General features: G+C 41.8%; 1 protein-coding gene across 1 annotated transcript; it reads right to left on the bottom strand.

Moving 5' to 3' along the window:
• Positions 1–1,718: 1,718 nt before the first annotated feature.
• On the bottom strand, positions 1,719–19,613 carry sncaip (synuclein, alpha interacting protein). The gene is made up of 12 exons (XM_085476285.1): positions 19,469–19,613; positions 12,478–12,565; positions 11,041–11,113; positions 10,409–10,962; positions 8,535–8,700; positions 8,179–8,450; positions 7,898–8,077; positions 6,584–6,697; positions 5,888–6,013; positions 5,031–5,200; positions 4,320–4,409; positions 1,719–3,878 (listed from the first exon to the last, which is right to left on the bottom strand). Exons 2-12 carry the CDS (start codon positions 12,532–12,534, stop codon positions 2,888–2,890), a joined length of 2,793 nt encoding a protein of 930 aa, XP_085332411.1. The 5' UTR covers positions 12,535–12,565; positions 19,469–19,613; the 3' UTR covers positions 1,719–2,887.
• Between the last annotated feature and the right edge of the window lie 330 nt (positions 19,614–19,943).

The raw sequence follows: 19,943 nt of genomic DNA, 5'->3' as shown, positions 1-19,943 counted from the left end.
TTTCCCACAGCTTTTAAAAAACTGGGGCTGTAATCTGTTCTGCTTTTCATGCAATCGGACAGCAAGAAAAACAAAAGCCTTTAGAGGGCGCTAGTGAGGCTCTAGAGGCTGTGTCAAACATTAAATGTTAAGAAAATTACAAATCATTTTTGGATTACAAGAAAGCACCACAAAACGTCCCAAAGCTTAGGAATGCCTCATTTACTGAGTTCATTTAGTCCTGCTTCATATTGTTATCTTTGATATATGCTGCGACTTAGAGCTGCAACATTTTTAATGCAGTAATGTTCCTGGGAGATAAACACCTTGTCAGTTATTCTACAAAATGTAGTTTCAGGGAGACCGTTTAAAACTTAAGAACAAAGCTGAGGTTTCTGCAGAACACAAATGGACGTTTCTCAACTACAGAGCACAAACATTAAAGGACTACGATGACCTGGATGACTGAGAACCTTCACAGACATAAAGAGCACAATCTGTAATTGCATAAGGGATTAGTCATGGTAGTACATGGTCAGTGGTTCCAGCCAGCTACATCGAACCACTGAGAATCATCTACAGTGTGTTCTGCAGGCACGTGTATGGCGAGGTGGAAGCAGAAGTGGGCAGGGCTTAATCTTTTAAGGTGGGGTTACAGTCCTGAGTGTTGTTGATTGTTCGACTATATGCTCACTTTTTAATCTATATATTGTTATGTTTTTGATTTTTTTTTTTTTTTTAAATATTAACCCGACAATGTGGGTCTGCTAATAGTAAGTCAATGATTTTATAAATGACTGGCTTGTATTTGCCAAATATTTCCAGAGCGTGGTGGAAACTTGAAAAGTTTAGACATATAAGCAAGAGTTCTGATAAATTAAGGTGGAAATGTGGCTCGTGATAAATAAAGTTTCCTATTTTAAACACTGAACCAGAAAATGTTGCAGTATTGAAAAAAAAATGGATAGGAGTATCAGATTACAGCCTCAGTCTTCATGTTTCAAGCTTTGAGAAAGTTTGTAAAACTTCAATCTCACAAAAGATGTAAAAAAAAAAAAAAGAAAAAAGAAAAAGAAGGAAAAAGGAAAAAGCTTAAACGTTTTCTTTTCCCACTTCATCGTTCATATGCTCAGCCAGTTTATCAGCTGCTGTAGAAGGTGCATCTTTAAACCTCCCAGTCTCAAAAACACATCAAACTACTAATTTCTACTTCATGCCATAGACGATAAAATCAAAATTAAAAAGTTGAATATAATGTAAAACAAACAAAACCACATAATTAAATACTAATATATACAGTGGTTTTTAAAAATTTGTTGTTGTGCTGCTGCACGTTAGAAATGTGCATGATTATAGCCACATAAAAAAAATTTAATCATATAACTGTGTGTAAACATAAATACTAATATTCCTAAGTTCGTCTTTAGTGTTGATCAGAGCACAGTAACAGCGGCAGAGAAACAGGAACTCCAAACCTCCATTTAGAAAATGTTGACACTTTTTGTGCAACAAAATAAAACAAACAAAAAAAATAAATGCATGAAAAGCTGAAATATGGAGAAGTGAGGTTTCCGTAGGACATCAGCTACCACAGCATCATCATCATCATCAGCCCATCAAATAAAACAAATCCTTCAGAGAACTTAAGACATGAAACAGTTTGTTTTGTCAAATCAAAAGCTAAACATCTGAGACAATGAACATGAGAAACTTCAGTTACATTCTAGCTAGTTGTTGTTTATATCTTTGTACAGTGTCTGTTCAAAACAACAGTCATCTAAAAGGCGCTTTTTATTGTAAGTTACATCATTATTAGAGAGAGAACTGCAACAATCACACAATCACCTATAAGGAGTACTTGGTGACAACGGGGAGAATGAACTCCTTTTTAACAGGACGAGACCTCCAGCTGTTAGGGTTGGGCTGCATTTAGTGTGACTGGGTGGAGGGTGGAGCAAAAGGGAAGAGAGTAAAGATGGACACAGAGAGACTACAAACAACAAGAGAGCAACAGATGCACATATAAGAATAAAAAGAAGTCAAGTAGAAGAGCTCAGTGCATCATGGGAAGTGCAGCCTGAACCTATAGCAGCATAAAAGGATGTTTCAGGGTCACCTCATCCAACCATAAGTAAAAGCTTTATTACAAAGGAAATTTTAGAAGTGGACAGTTCAGTTCAGGGTGTCCGTCTCCTGAATCCAAACTGGGAGCTAATTCTTTAGCCCGATAGCTGAATTCTCCAGCTTTCATTCTGCTTTTTGAAACCCTTACTATGAGGTCTTTAAGGTATGATGGCACCTGATCATTCTGGACTTTCTATGTAAGGATGAAGATTTAAAAAATACATTCTGGATTTAACAGGGAGCCCATGAAGTTGAGCCAATTTGGGAGAAATATGCTCTCTCTTTTTAGTCCCCTTAATCCTCTTACTGTTGCGTGGTGATCACTTGGGATCAACTGAAGGCTTTTCAGGGACAGGTGTCAAACTCCAGGCCTCGAGGGCTGGTGTCCTGCAAGTTTTAGATGTGTCCTTGATCCAACACAGCTGATTTAAATGTCTAAATGACCTCCTCAACATGTCTTGAAGTTCTCCACAGGCCTGGTAATGAACTAATCATTTGATTCAGGTGTGCTGACCCAGGGTGAGATCTAAAACCTGCAGGACACCGGCCCTCAAGGCCTGGAGTTCGACACCCCTGTCTTAAGACATTACCACTGAAACATGTAAGGTCTGCCTATCAAGAAGCATTTTTATGTCCCGTGTCACTATTTGTGGTCAGTTTTCTGTAATGTCTCACACAAATTATGTAAATTAATTTACGTTTCTCATGTTCTGCCTCGTGCTGTTTGCTCTTGATTGCTTTCTGTTCATTATGCGCTTTCTGCCCTTCAGTAGGAACTAGCTGGTTAAACGTTACTGGTTTTGCTCTTGCCCTTGGCTCCGCCTCCTGGGCTGCTTTTACTCTCTGACTTCCTGCCAGAGGAGTTCTGCATGGTGGACACTTTAACCGCAGAACCCGACTGACCACCACTGTTGTTGTTATTATGGTTTGAGTTTCCGCTCAGTGTCTCCATGATGGAGCGGAACGTCCCGAAAGGCCGCTTGCTTTCAGAACTTCCTGTTGGAGTCCTCTCCTTCCCTTGATGCACTTTTGTTGGCTCTGCCTCCTGACTGGAGCTCTTGTGCACCTGCTCATCGAATGTAACCCTCAGTTTGAGGTTCTGGGATGTCTTCCTGCGAGATGAGGGAGACTTCAGGGCACTCTTGGGGCTGGTTGCGACTTTCTGGCCATTGGTGGCATCCTGGTCCCCTGGAACGTCTGGGGTTTTGCCATCTGTGGCTTCAGGGTCACTGGAGGTGGGGGACGGGTTGTAGCCAATGCTATCTACTGACTTTGATCCACTGAGAGAAAATGCCAGCTTCCTCTCAACTGTGGAAGATGATGATGAGGGGAGGTGCTTTTTCATCATTAGTTGGAGGTGGTTTGACACCGGCTCCTCCTCTGTGATTGGCAAGTGGGATGGCCTATCAGGTCGTAGTGTGTTTGAGGGTGGAGCTCCCTGATTCTTGCCCTCTTCTGGTGGATAACCATCTGAATCGGATTCGCTTAAGGAACGCTGCATGATCTGTTTGAGTCTTGCTAGTTTGAGCTCTCTCCTCTCCACCAGCCCAATTCTGCGGCCCCCAGGAGCCCCAGGGCCTTCTCTGCTCATACCACCTGCAGGAGGCAGTCTCTCTCTAGGACAGAGTGTCTCCGACATGTCCTTCCCCAGGAGCTGCCGCAGCACGGAGTCTGGACCCACCCCTCCCTGACGAACCAACCAGTGACCGTCACCAGGAGTCCCCTCAGCAGTCAACATCATCTCTTGCCACGCCTCCACAGAGGGTTGATGGGAGCTGCAGCGCAGACAGGGAGACAGAGATCATGCTCCATGTTCATATTTTAACGCTTTAGTATTTCTACCTTTGGTTAGCGATGAAAGCAGTGTTAAACTGCTTAGTCAACTACTTATTCACATCCCTAGTACATACACACCACTCAACAGTAAAACACAGCCTTTTTATTTAAGCAGTGTGTTGCTCAGCTGTTACCTGCTAGATCTGTTGGAATCATTAGCAACGATTTCTGTTTGTTTGGCATGACCTAAGGCACATGTCTATGTTTTTCAAGTTATTGTGGTCCTTCACCAAGCTCTACTGAGAAAGCTGCTGCTTTGTCACTTTACCAGCTCTGACTCATTAAGCAGATCTTAGCTTCCACATCTTCTTTTATTATATGATTAACTTTCATCTGTATGGCTTTTACACACCGAGCGTGTGTGTGTGTGTGCCTGTTACCTGGGTGATCTGGACGGTGTCCCCTCTGCCTTGTTGGGCTCCATCAGTCTCTGCAGCTGTTTCTGTAAGGCCATTCTCTCTGACGCCTGTCTACATGACAAACATGCAACACATATGACAGATCTAACACTGAGACAGCTCCTGTGTTTTTCCAAGAACACTGAAGTCTGAATGCTGTCTGTTTCAAAACAATTACACAAACAGATTTCATGATGCAAATAATTAATAAAAGATATCCCACAAAGACACAAATAGCTCTTTTCTACTAGTACCCACTCATCTTGGCTCAGCTTGACTCAGCTCGGTTTTTAGGCTTTTCCATTAGATAGCAGTACCTGGTATCAGGTACTTTTTTAGTACTTGCTCAGCTGGGGTTCGATGTGAGCTGAGTCTATGTGAAAATGTGACGTCGACAGGCAGCATGCCACCGATTAACCAGTCAATGATGAGTCATGAGAGAAAAATACAAACCGCCATTTTTAAAAATGGCCCTGGATAGTTTCCAGCAACCCTGAAGTGAATAAGAAGTTTAAAAAAAAATGGACGGCTGGATCTTTTCCAAAGAATTATTATTAATGACCACCAGTGGTGATGATGTTCTCATCTCATAATGTGATAAGCTGAACATTTTGGGGTTATGACATATTTGAGACTCAGATAACAGGATGATAATACTACAATTCTAAACTATGCAAAAACACATCAACTTACTCATTGAGCTGCTTGGTGAGCTTAACAACCTGCGAGGCCAGCGACATGCAGGTTTCTACTACAACCAGGTAGCGGGCGCAAGTGGTGTGTCCCTGCCGCTCGGCACTCTGGGAAGGCCGCTCCCCCTGCTGGTTCTGGAATGTCACATTGGAGCCGTACTCCACCAGAGTCTGGATAAACAAACACAAACCTTTCACAGTTCTGAGCTCTAGCCCACAAGTTTCAGACGTTTCAGAGAAGCAGCTCTCTCATTTAAACCATATCATTAGTTATCAGTATTTTGATTGTCAGCCTGGGCTAGCCAGCAGGAAGCAGACAAGACTAATAATATCCGCCCTTCCTTCAGCAGGGTGTGCCACCTACAGAGAAAATACCCCTCAGCCTCTATTGCAGGAAAATTAGCGAAAAGTGTAAAACCTAACACTTGTAATAAATCAGTGTTGTGTCAGGTTAAGTAAGAGAAAAAGGAACTAACCAGAATGTTGCAGCGAGCATTTAACCTTTTACTCTACAGAAGCGTGATGGATGGTGATAAAGTGATAAATCTCCGAGCAAAGAAACAATATTTAGGAACAGGAAAAAAAGGTTCAAGATAGTAGAACTTTTTAAAAACCCCGTGAATGACACATTACCAGAGAAACAGATGAATAAAGACAAAGCATTAGCTGCTCTGAGACAATAAACAATATGACCAACTCTCCACCTGCCGCAGGTCGAGGTTAGAGCTCAAGTCATTCAGTCCACACAGATTCTGACAGCAGGCGGACTAACAGCAGAACCTGCTGTATATTTATGGGAGCAAAACATCCAGTGATGTAAATCTTGAAGCTATATCACAGACTTAAACATCAGGTTACCTGTATACAGCTGAGGTGACCATACTGAGCTGCTATGTGGACTGCAGTGTTTCCGTTCTGGTCGACTTCATCCAGAGAGATAGCCTGTTCCTGCATGAACTGAAGCAACCACAGCAACACCTTCTCCTGAAGGGAGAGATGGCATATCCATTAAAACAATATAACTAAATGTTCATCGTCTTATTGGATCAGTGAAATGAGAGTAACCATGATAATGTGTCATTATTTGTTAATGATAGTTAAAAGCAGCAATAAATTCTCATAATAAAGTTTAACAGTTCATGTGATTCAAGCATTTCATTTTAGCTTTTACACTAGAATATCAACAGCAAAAACATGCCAGGTTAAGTTATTAAGATGGTCGTCCCTTGCACAGCGGCTTTACGCTACTCCTATTTCATAGGATGGGTTAAATAAAGTGAATGAATTTTCCTAATGGTAATAATAAAAGATAACTTAAAAATAACACACAAATTAAACTTACGCTAAGTAAACAGACAAACAATCTGATTTGTTTATTGACTGCTGTGCCACACACTTGGAAATCACAGATGTCACAAGCAAATTATAAATTACCAATATATCCACCTACTGACTTGTAGGGAATGAAAACACTCAATGTGTAATGTGGAAAAAATAAAATCGACTGCTCTCATCACCTGCATGTGTGTGTTTATGTGCACGTGTGTGTATTACCTGTCCATATCGGGCCGCGTAGTGGATCAAACTGGGATGTTCTCTGGTGCAGCTCAGCTCGGCAATGGCTTCTGTCTCACTTACCATCCACCTCACGCACTCCAGATGACCATTCTACAACAAACACGCACGCATGTTTCAATCACTTCGAGCCATATCAGCCGGTGCATGTCCAAACTGCAATGTGACCAGATCAGTATTTAGCCAGCCAGCTTCTTTGAAAAAAAGCTACCGAATGTTCTTCATGCGGGCAACAACTTCACCTAAAATAAGCTGAGTTTTTCTAGGAGTAAGAACAGGGCTGGCACAATTTATTTCTTATAGAGTGTTACAGTGAGAAAAGACAGCTTCCTAAAATGTCACAACATGATTCTTGTGATATTTTCCAGAGAGGAACCATTGCTATGAACTTATTTGTGTCTTTAGATCCAAACTGTTATGTACTACTGATATGTGGCCTAAAAAGTAGCCAAGTTCCCACAATGAGTCAGTGAAAAGATTTATGCCCCTGCAACGTGAGTAATACGACTACATTCATTTAACATACTTCAGCATGGACCAGGTGGCTGGAAATCTGTCATCCTGTTAATCTAAGCATATAAACAACAGTCTTGTTAATAACAACCAATCAGGAATCAGCAAACAGCTGCAGAGCTTGTCTCCAGATAACACACTTCCCTTCTGGCAGCCAATCAAGAGCCTAGTTTCCACTACAGGGCTGCCAAAGCAGGACCTGCTCATATTTGCGGCATTTAACTTCTTTCTTTCTAACATCCTGCGGCTGCCAATAGAGCTGGAGTAAACGTTTACCTAATTTTATCAAAAACCTCCATCTTATTATTACAGTATGACCTCACTGACCAGCTGTCAGTAACCAATCAAATGTCTGCATACCCTTGTTAGCTTACAGATGTTTTTTTCTACTTTCAGGAGGACTAATATTTTGACCTGCAGGTATGAACAGTGGGAATTTGAAGACTTAAAGGGTATACAGGCACATTACATTCACATCATGCAGGGTAGATACATAGCTAAAATAAGGCTGAAGCTGCATAAACACATTTCTTACACTTTTGTTGGACTTTATCTGACAAACAAGATACTGCAGTTAATGTGTGTAACATGCATGATGACACCACTGAATGCCAACACTGCTGGGTGACCCTGAACACACCACACAGTGGGGTGCCAGTACTCTGGCTTGATGTAATTCAAAGTTGTCTTCTCAATGTCATTAAAGCAGAATCTCTGCCAGCACTTGAATACAAGCATGTTACTTTGGAGACATACACCCAGTCTAACACTGAAGTTCACCTTGACCCCCAGACCAGCGGGGGTGAGCTGCTGGTTGTTGCGCTCATTGAGACAATCCTCCCCCATCAAAGATGTGAGATGCTGCAGACAGTCGGCGTGGCCCTGAGAGGCCGAGATGTGGAGCAGGTTGTTTCCATCCTCGTCTCTGATCAGCTCCAGATTATCAGCTGCCAGGTGAGGCTGCACAAGGAGGACAAAGAGGAGAAAACACAGAGGTTGTGAAGTGTAAAGGACGACGGGGTGATGAGGAGAAGGATGACAAAATATGATGAAATACGCACCAGCAATGAGATCTGTCCTTCTCTAACGATGTTAATGATGTTCTGGTTCTTCTTGGATTCCTCGTCTACTTCCCCTCCTGCTCCACCACTCCCTCCAAACCCCCTTGACCCACCTCCCACTCCTCCTGATGCAGAAGCCCAGGATTTGGAGCTGTCCTGCCTGCTCACGCTGCCCCCTGGCAGAGGGAAAATTAGTCCTGGGCCCCCTGGAGGGTCCACACTTGGTCTCTGGCTCTGAGAGTCTGGATAGACCCGTGCAGACAGCAGTTTGTCTGAAAATCATGTCATGTCTTTATATGTATATATATATGTTAGCACGGAAGAACAGAACAGAGGACAGTACATTTATTTAATACCTGCATCAGAGAAAGAAGAGAGAGAGGACGAGCAGCTAAGGAGGCCAGAAGACATCTCTGGCTGGTAACCTCCTCCACCTGGGGATCGGTGGAGGTGGTGGAGGTCTGGATCCATTGATTTGGACTTCCTCAGGTCAGACCACTTCACTGGTGACAGAACGCAATACTGCAGAAAACACCAAGTGAGCTTTTAGTTTAAGTGAGAAAATTACAGTCACAGTTATATTGGAGTCTGCAGAGGGTCCCAGTGCGGTGGAAGACATCACGCCTCGTCCCTGTACCAAAGACGCCACATCCCAGTGGCCCCCAGGATTACAGGCCTGTGGCACTGACCTCCCATATCATGAAGACCCTGGAAAGACTCATCCTGGACCAGCTCCAACCCATAGTCAGACCACATCAGGATCCCCTTCAATTGGCTTACCAGCCCCGACTCGGAACTGAGGACGCCATCATCTACCTGCTCAATCGTGTCTACACCCATCTGGGCCAGCAGGAGAGCACTGTGAGGGTCGTGTTTTTTGACTTCAAAAAATAGCCTGGTGGTGCATTCAACACCACCAGGCTGACTCTCCTGGGTGATAATGTTATATACCTATGTGGTATGTGACTTTTGTTGCTATGATGCCAGGTCTCTCTTGGAAATGAGATTTTTAATCTCAATGAGATTTTTTTACCTGGATAAATAAAGGATTAATAAAAATAATCTAACAGCGATGCAGGTGGATGCTTCTCTGTGTCCCGTTGATTACCTGTCAGGAAGACCACAGTAAGTGTGTCTTCCACATTGTGATGGTAATTAGCAACACAGGGGCACCACAAGGGACTGTCCTCTCCCCCTTCCTCTTCACCACAGACTTCAGCCACTGCACAGAGACCTGCCATCTTCAGAAGTTTTCTGATGACTCTGTGGTGGTTGGATCAGCAGGGGTGATGAGTCCGAGTACCGGGCTGTGGTTGACTCCTTTGTCACGTGGTGCGAGCAGAATCATCTGCAGCTCAACGTGGCAAAGATCAAGGATTTGATTGTGGACCAGGAAAGACCAGGAAATCCACGGGGTCAGCGTGGACATTGTGACATTGACTATAGATACCTTGGAGTACACATAGACAATAAACTGGACTGGGTTAAAAACACCACTGCACTTTACAGGAAGGGCCAGTGTCATCTGAGGCAGCTGAGGTCCTTCAAGATTTTCTATGAGTCTGCTGTGGCCAGAGCAATCCTCTATGCTGTTGCATGCTGGGGCAGCAGGTTGAGCATTGCTGATGCCAACAGACTCAAACTGATCCACAAGGCCAGTAATGTTGAGGGTATGGAGCTTGACTCTCTTAAAGTGGTGTCGGGAAGTGAATTTTGTCCAAGATAAAGACAATGTTGGACAATACCTCCCACCCACTCCATGACATGCTGGCTAGCCACAGGAGCACGTTCAGTGAGAGACTGAGATTACCTAAAAGCGCCACTGAACAACACAGGAAATCATTCCTGCCTGTGGCCATCTCCCTGTACAACTCCTCCATCTAACACACTGTAAACACTGCAATAGTTACATCTTTTTGCACACACTCTTTTCTTACTCAGTACTGTTGCTGTCAATTTTCTTGATATTTATTTATATTCACATCTGTCAACCCCAGATATTTATTATTTGGTGATTTGTGTATATATTGTGCTATTCCTTTTATCTTAACATACTGTATTGTTGAATAGTCTAGTCTATATCTGTTAATGTTACTGTACAGGAGCAACTGTAACCCACATTTCAAAAGTAGTAGCTATATTTATTTGTTTATGTATATGTTTAGGTCTGGACAGAGGCACTGTAAATACAAACAGAAATATGAAGCATAAAAGATGCTGGCTGACTCACCTGAGTTTGTGAGCTACTACTGCTGCCCAGGCTCAGAGGCTCATTGTGGGTTAAAGTGGAGTTCTTCAGCCCTCCTCCCCGATTCCTCTCCAGTGTGCCTCCACCTATGTTGCTCCCCGTCACTGACCGCTTGTCGTGGGGAACACGGGGCAGCGTGGACATCTGCTGAGTGGACTTGATATAAGGCACATCCAGGATCTCATCCATGTCCAGATCATAGTGCTCCAGTTCCCCAAACAAAGCCTGGGGGTTGTTGCTCCCTCCAACAACACCAACACTGCTGCCCAGGCTCTTAGCCTTTCCTCCCTGCCCGTCAGAGGAGGCATTAGTCTGTTTGTCAGGGTCATCCTTACTACTCTCAACTGGCTCCCCCAGAACCAGCCCCTGACCTTGGACTTTACCATCGGTCTCTGCGTCAGTGGTTTCTGGTTGGTGCTTAAGAGGTGAGACCCTCTTCACCGGCCGGAACTTACTGTGAACCTCAGCAATCCCTGTGGGTTTGATTCCCCCGCCGCTGTGGGAGGACACACTGCGGCTCCAATTGATGGCTGGAGCTGCAGGAGGACAGGATGATCAGAGATCTGATCTAAACTGTTTCAAGCCAAACTGTAATTATATTATTGTTAAGTTACCTTGCCTCTCCTCTGCCTGACCATCGCTTCTCCTGGACAGCTCAGGGATGCTCTTCAGAGACGTGACAGAATACTGTAAGAGGATGAGGAAAGATTAAAAAAAAAAAAGACAGAAAATTGTACGCAGCAGTCCAGCAGCTGTGCAAGGAAGTTATATTTAGATATTAGCCAATTACTTTAAGTACTGACAGATTGTAACTTGAAGCAGTTACAGCTGTGTAATTTCAAACTCCTTCCTACACAGACCCAAAGCCAAGAAAATCTGTCCAAATCTTTCCGTCATGAAAGTTAACGGAATAAAGAAATGCACTGACTAAATGCGACCAAGAACTGAGAGCAGTTCGAGGCCACCTCGTGCAATCAAGGTGGCCTTGACTGCACGATGCTACAGTCAAGGCCACCTGTATCATCCCACCCATCCAAAATTGATACAATGCTATGGGCTGGCTAATTTATTTTATTTTCCTATTTATCAGATAGATAAAACAGGTCCTGCCACTTAGCCTTAGGGTTAGTGTGTATGGCTGATTTATACTGTAACTTAGAGGAAAGTGCATCCCTGATCCATGCCTTTGCCACTACCCTAAAAGCCTACATCCTGTGGAACCTGTGCAATGATCACTAACAGCTGTCTGCAGCTGGCTTTGTCTCAGCATCTCTGACTTTAACCTGATCTGTTTTCTGTGGTGTGTCAGTTGGTTATCAGCTTCAGCTCTTCATCACTTTTTATCTGAGGTTACTGCCTGAGTCTGCTGCTGGCACCATCTGCACAGACATGGTCTGGTTATCTGTGGACAATCCAGGCCCAAGTGAACCTCTAATGTATTTACTAGCACATCATATGTCAATTAACACTCTCAGTGGTAGTCTCTTGAGTTGCTCACCTGAAAATTTGTTGTTTTCTTGCCCATTTCATGTTGTCATTAGTCATTTCACCCACAGCTATTTGAAGTTGCCAAATATCATTCACTTTTTACAGTCTCTCAATGCCACGTCCCTGCAAATTGCTTCCAGTGTGCATGTAACTTAACTCTCTACTGTAGAACTCCAGCACTGCCAACATTTTTTAATCTATTTGCCTTTCATTTAAAGTGTTGTTTTTTTAAGTTCCTGCAAAAGTACACATTTTTTATGAAGTTCACCAAATGCGGATGATTTTAAGTGAATCAACAGTCATGCTAATCATTGATCAAAATAATAATCTTTTTTAAGCACTGAGCAACCATAAATATGCTTATTGCAAAGTTAGCATTATTTACATAGCTGTGTGTAAACTGAAGGGTGGTAGTGACTATCATCTTCTTGAGCTCCAGAGATACGCAAAGACTGAACTGCTTTATATTCTGTTAGCTGCGTACAACCCCATCAAACTTTACTGGTGATGAAGATGCAGCTGGTAGTTGCGCCCCTGTGGGCAGCTTGTCATATCATACTGACCACTGAATCATCAGAGAAGTCGATCTCATCCAGGTCGAGGTATTCAGGAGCCTCCATCTTCACACCACATCATCAGCCTCACAACCAGCTGCAGACAAAAAGGCAAGATGTCAATGTGTGACTAAAAGCACTAACAAAGCAACAGGATATCACTAATGGTTTCCCTGTGCTCATCAGCATCAACATTCAAAGTCAATAGACAGTTTTGTGTTTCTGTGTTTGATGAATGTTTGACTTGTTGTTTTTGGTTTAGCTGAGCCAATTAAAAAAGTCCAGTTTTCAAATTTATGGGAATAATTTGTAAAGAAAGAAAAAAAGTAGACTTGGGTTTGACTGGTAATTATTCCTCACGCTTATCTTTTTTTGGCGGGGGGGGGGGTTGCATTTTATACAAATCAGGACAATAAAAGCCACAACTTTCTTTGCCTAGCTTTTTTATTTAGCAGCATTTAAATCATGAAAATGAAAAAAAAAAAACAACCTCTGGGAATTACTGCTGCAGTGATATGATCAGTGGGGATAAAACACAGGAAGTAGCTGCAGGAAACCGTTTGGCTGAAAATGTGCGTTAAAGTGCTTTTTGATGATCTTTTTCTAACTGATATGACAAATTTCTGCACCGGGAACAAAGTCACAGAACAAATAACAAAGTCACTTCTATTTTAAGGAGAATTTTCTCTTTCACCCACCAAGAAAGGGCTAAAAGGGATTATTTGAAGCAAATCAAATCCTCTTCTACTGGGTAATGCCGCACATAAAGCCTTAACTGTCAACTGCACAATCTGACTGAGCAGTTGTGATCAAAGGCAACACACAGCAGGATAATCAGGACTAATCACAGAGCAGCGTGACTTGTACCATGAGCACGCAACCTCAACAAACACAAGAGCAAGAAGCTCCCTGGCAACAAAAGCCAAACTCTGAAACAAGAAACAGAAAAAAAAATCTGTCAAATCTGAAAGTTTTCACTATTTTTTTGTACAATAACTTTAGGCTATCTAATGAAGCTATGCAAAATTTTACTCCCGCATTAGGAAACTTTTCTGCTTTACATGGCCTCTGATTACATAGGAATTCATTTTTAAAATGCCTAAAATTTCCAACATTTTTCTGTCCTCTTAACATAGGTAGAGGATAACCACATGACAATTTCAGGGATGATAAACACATGTAAGCTGCATGCCTTCATTCATTGCTTTGTAAAGTGTGAGACGAACTGCAAATGAGACTATTCGCATTCAAAACAAAAGTTGGACTTGCATGCAGACGTGAAAAAAAATACGTTGAAAAGGCTGTGGAAGTCCCTGTATTAAGCACGTAAACCTGTGGCACAAAAATCACCAAACTCGGACGACCACAGACTGTTTTCCTTCGTGGTGATGAAGGAAAATGCTGGGCTGGCATGTAAAAGGGCATTTATTCTCTTCAAGGACCTGAAGCTCCATAAAGCACCCCTCCAACAGCCAAACCCATCTGTTCTCTGATTGGATAGTTAAATTTGTGATTGACATGACATTGGCCAATCAGATGAAAGGAAGAAAAGTAGGGTCAAAATTTGTACTTTTTGCACACACACAAATCTTTTTTACACATACAAATCCTGAATTACAAGTACAAAATATTTATGACCACAATTTGAGCCCATAAATATCACCTGATGACTACATGAAACCTCCAGTAACCACTCACAACTTGTGGTTACCAGGGGATCACTGACTAATCATTGGGCCTGCATGAATGTGGCTGATTGGGTCAAGTATAGTTTTCACAGCAACTTTTAGCAACCACTCTGGAACTGGTCATAGGGTTGTCAACTGGACTCTAGGCTGGTGTGACTGAGGCCCAAGATGGCTAATGAGGTTTCCAACTATTACTTTTGTTCATTAATCAATTTACATACTAACTCTATAAAAGTCTCCAGAGCCCACAGGGATGTTTCCAAATTACTTATTTTGTCAGAGGGAGAGAGAATGTGAAAACACATATTGAACAGATTCCATTTACATGACAGCACAGAAAAACTCAACAATCACATCAGCACTGTTTCTAGTTAAGATCCTGCAAGGAAAGAGAAGACACGTCATCAGCTCCTGTCATTCATCAGTGCCATTCTCTTTCTTTGAAAATCCGGCCAAATAGAGAACAAGCTCTGACCATGAAGCTGGTATGGTTTGTAAAAAAATAAATAAAATATTGCTCACCAATGCTGTAATCGTCAGTGTTTTCTGTGTAATTTCCTGTTCTATTCCAGCTGGTAGGACTAAGTAACCAGGGAGTAACATGGTTATGGCTAAAATCAGATCGTGTTTACATTTCTTTTTTGAGTTCAGAGCTCATAACAACGATCAGATCAAAGATGAAACTGGCTTTGAAAGCTCTTCATAGATACCAAACTCACAGACTAGTTTCCGGTATTTAGTAAATTACTTTAAACCTCTATTTGTCACGACTGGGGCAGCAGCCGTTGTGATGAGTGGAAAGGAGGACTCGAATGCAGCACTTACTAAGATGTGAGGGTGGTTTATTAAGAATACAGAACACAAAGTGGGGGATGGCAAAACAGAACTAAGGATAAACTAAACTGGGAGAAACTAAACCATAGAATAGCAAACCTGAACACGAAGGGAGGACAGCAGAGAGAGCACGCTGAGGATTCACAGAGTAATGCAGAGACACAACGAGGAACAGAGGCAGACACACACTATAAATACACAGAGGGACACTGGGAAATCACACACAGGTGGGAGACACAGCTGGACCTGATTATCCTGATCAGACAGGGGACACTAACACCAGGGACCAACAGAGGGAGCACCAACCCAGAAACCCAGTATCCAAAACCCCAAAACACAAACCATCCCAAAACAGCCCACAAACAATAATAACAACAACAATAAATACACCAAACACGAGCGATCGTGGCTCGAGAGTTGGGAGTTCGCCTTGTAATCGGAAGGTTGCCGGTTCGAGCCCCGGCTTGGACAGTCTCGGTCGTTATGTCCTTGGACAAGACACTTCACCTACTGCCTACTGGTGTTGGCCAGAAGGGCCGATGGCGCGATATGGCAGCCTCACTTCTGTCAGTCTGCCCCAGGGCAGCTGTGGCTACAACTGTAGCTGCCTCCACCAGTGTGTGAATGTGTGTGTGAATGGGTGGATGACTGGGTGTGTAAAGCGCTTTGAGGTCCCTAGAGGGGACTAGTAAAAGCGCTATACAAATACAGGCCATTTACCACAAAATCACTGATTCATGGACTCAGGCCCATGACACTAGTAGCATATTTTTATAATAACACTTGAGGCCATTTTAATTCTACGTTTCCCACTTACAAAATAACTACCAAAAACTGCCAAAAAGTGAAAAATATACTTCTTAGAATTGAAAGTAAGATGTGCTGAAGAAAAGATGAGACATCAAAAGATAGACACATTATACAGAGGAGGAGATTTCACTAAACACCCAGTGGCCCGCTCCTTCACACAAATAGCCAAACAGCAATAGAAAGTCAATGTTGCCATGTTGTGTGGCACATGGATACTGTTGAGGTTCAGTTTCAGCTGAATGGGAGTGGGTGTATCTCTCTTTATTGTAAAGATGGAGATAAATACACTTCTTGAAATGTTCATTGGCTTATTATTGAGTTCCTGCCCCTTTATATCCCATGGTTCATGTTCACCTGAACCTCATATAGATGTTCTTAAAAAGTAAAGTTTTAAGAATAATTTTAAAGTAAAAAAAAAAAAGAAAAAAAAAAAGACTGTTTTATTTAGCTGATAATATTTAGCAATAGAGGAATGATGACAGTGCTATATACAATTTCAGTATGCAATTTAAAGAACATACGCATGGTCAAAAATGACTCACATTACAACAGGAGGACACAATAATGCCACCCAGAGTATCAGGTTAGACACAGGCTTTCTGAATTTCTTAGGGCCAAACAGAGTGAAAATTACAAGTCACACTGCCCTTCATGTCTCCAAGACATGCCTGTAGCTTCAGTAATTGATTTTTCCCCTGACTTAATAGTTAAAGAAAATCAGGTATTATCTGTATAGTAATAGAAATGTATCCATGTATAACTGCATTGCTCTCTGCACTACATGAAACCCTATAGAACTCATGACTCCATCTTTTGTATGAGAGGAAAAAAAACCTCCAAGTTTACATAAAGAAACTGGAACTGGACAAATATGATTTAAAGCAGCACAGCAGATTTCTAGCTTCATCCTTCTCATCTGAAGCAGCGTGCCATTTGTTCAGTGTTTTATTACTTGCAAGTGGGACGGGTAGCTATTTTTCTTTACCTCATTCTCAAACAAAGTCAACATTTTTTGTGTTTGTTTATTTAACATCTTATTTGGCTATACGTGGAATTTTATACACACAAGACCAATGAAATGTATGCACATTTAGAAAGAGGCTTCAAAACAGCTACAATAAATCCCAAATTGTTACAAAGGTGGCTGTAAAAAAAAAAAGCAGCAAGATTTCTTTGTAGACTAAATTTGTGCTGATGTTAAAAAATATCTATACACACAAATTAGAAATAAAGAATGAAAATCAAAAAAACTGATTGCACGTTAGCCCCATTATTTGCAAGAAATCTGCAGCTTAATCAATGATGGAAGTATTAGTCATGAGAGGATCACCTAAAATAACACCATGGCTACAGTGGAGTCAGACTGTGAGACCTCTCACGTCATCAGGTGGTGTACCTACAATAAGATCCAGATGTTCTGAGGGAACATTTCATTTCTTTGGCCCATTCTTTCGGGATCATGGAGCCTGTTGATGTGAGATCACTTACAGCTATCTGCATTTAGAACCAAACTGAAAAATCGTCAATTTTCTCACATATATAATAAGTTACTGTGTGCCGCTGTGCCATACCTCGCCTTAAAGAAGCTTTAACCCCTACTCTACCACATAACTTTCTCATCTTTGATTACTAACATTTTTTTCCTTGTACACTGCTTTCAGAGAAAAATAAAGCAAGAAGTAATTTAAAATTCATATGGTCATTTTCCAGGCAATAATAGAAATCTGTCTGTTTTTCTGACCACACATTAAGACTACGCTTAGAGATTTCTTTATGTTTTGAGAAGAACAAACGTCCAGTCATGGAAGTCCAAGATGTTCAGAAAGCAACAAACTGGTGCGTCCGTGTAAGACTGGAGCTGTTTTCAGACTGCGTGGGAGTCAACGGGTCAAAATAAAAAACCCTCTGATTGCAGCTTTGAGAAAGAGTCGAGCCTGCATATCCTTGATAACAACAGTTTAGGCTTCGAAACCCGACATCAAAAATAACATAGAACTTTTAAAGAAAAGAAAAGGAAGGAGAACAACGTCTGCTCACTCTGTTTATGTGAACAGCTGACGAGTCCAAATCCTTCCAGACAGCAAGACACAAAAATAATCAGAGATGAAGCGTTGTTTTGGAGGAAAGACAAGAAACAAGGATGGGAGTTTATTCTTTCCTCAAAGTGTAATTAGAAATTTACTGCATGCTACTTCGCATTTCCCATGGAAATCAGTGAAACTAAAATCCACCTTCCGTCATCTCAAAGTCTCCCTTATTTACATGTTCTGACTTGTTTGTTGAACTGGTGTAAAAATAGAAATGGAAGCAGTGATCTAACGACCACTGGGAGCAGGGAATGCACACAGCACCTCTAAAACCCTGAACTCCTCGTGAGGTTAGTTGGGTTCAAGCGCCACTGTCAGCTGAGCCCTGCCAAACACAGGTTGCAAGATAAAGCTGTAAATCAGACAGAATCGAGACCTGGAGTTTCTTCAGAGCTCACCAAGTTAAATTTAAATGACAGCATACAGAACGACATTCAAAACATGGATTACAATCATAATATCCATGTCCATACAGTAGAAAACCCACACTGACAAAAGAAACTGCAATGATAGCCACAGGATATAACAATAACTCCCATGACACAACTGACTAAATGGACACTACCCGGGGAGACAATGAGCAGTAGAAAATAGAAAATAGATGATAGATTACCCAATTAAAGAGGAACAGCTAATATTAGCACCCTGTTTTTATTCTTGGACTTGGCATCATTCACAGTTCATTATTTATCCTTATCAGGGCATCCAGTTCATCTTCTCTCACTCAAACAAGCTGCTTAAAATCCTCCACTTTTAAGCTAACTTTCTTCTGATTGTCTGCCTGTCACCAGCAGAAACAGTCGGTAAGTGAGGCTTCTGCACTTAGAACCCTCATTGGCATTATGTGCCAGTTTTCAACCAGTGCTCCCCTGGGACTGCTGTGGTTACAGGAGCCATTCAGCTCCTCAACCAGTGTTTGCACCAGAGAAATAAAAGCTACTTTCAAGTAGCCTCGCATGTTTGATTTGACAGGTGGTTACTTTACTTTACTTTATTCTGGCCTTAATATTAGTTGGAAGCAGTCTGATAGATAACAGTTATTTTTTCCAGTAAAAACTGAGTAAATTTATCAAAGATCTGCAGATTTCAACACCTCAGAAAATAAGATTGTCTTCGCACTAGACAAGATTTAAACCAATCAGAAAGCACTACTTGCGTACTTTAAATGACTAAAAGTACTGTACATGTAGTATGGCAACACTTTAAAAGCAGATAAAAGTAAAATACGAGAAACATTTGACTTTATTTAAAAGGACAGTTAGTATGAAGCAGACTTAAAGAGGCCAACAGAGCCCTATGCTTTCTGCTTTATAAATGACAACAAAGGATGGGAGGCGAGTGTGCTCCTATGATTCTTACTGACAGCTTGTTTAATCCTCGGATACCTGCTCAAGCAGCAGGAGGCTAATCAGTTAAGCTAGCTAGCTAATCAGCATCTAAAGAAGCTAATGTGGAAGCTAACAGGCTAGCCAGGCTGGCAGTTGGAAAATTGGGTCAAAGAGAAAGCTCAGGTAAAAGATAAGGCGGTCGGAATAAGGAGCCGTTAGCTCTCGGTTAACGGACAGTTTTCAGACACGGTACCTTTCGGAAGTCAGGCAGCCGAGGGGGGTTAGCCGGTTTAAGGAGCTGGTTGCTGCTAGTGGTAACGCTAGCTGGATGGTTGTTGGATCCAGCTGTTTTTTTCCCTTCTGTCGCCTCTCTGTCTTGAAAAGCACAAAGACTTTGACATATGGGCAGCACAAAGCGCCGGAAACAGGGTGAGCTCTCACTCTGAGGAAATTTCCCAAGACCACGTAGTGTGGAGAAAAGACAAACTTCACTTTCTTTTTGATTTTTTAGGCTAAATAAAGCAAAATAAATAAATTAATAAATAATAAAAAATTAAATAAATAAATAAATAATTTGTGTTTGTTTTCTTTTACTATTGTTGTGCAGCGGGGTAGCTTATTCACTAAGGAGCAAAGCAAGAATAATACACATTTTCAAAAGAATTTGAAATAATATCTAACAAATTTCATAGCATTGAAAATAATGTCAAACATTTTTTTATTTATAA

Source organism: Copadichromis virginalis, linkage group LG12 (genome assembly GCF_057382275.1).
Source record: "Copadichromis virginalis isolate Kocher_CV1m ecotype Utaka linkage group LG12, C_Virginalis_male_GT1.1, whole genome shotgun sequence".
Classification (NCBI taxonomy): Eukaryota; Metazoa; Chordata; class Actinopteri; order Cichliformes; family Cichlidae; genus Copadichromis; species Copadichromis virginalis.
The sequence above is the reverse complement of the archived record's forward strand: the minus strand, read 5'-3'. Positions and strand labels throughout refer to the sequence as shown.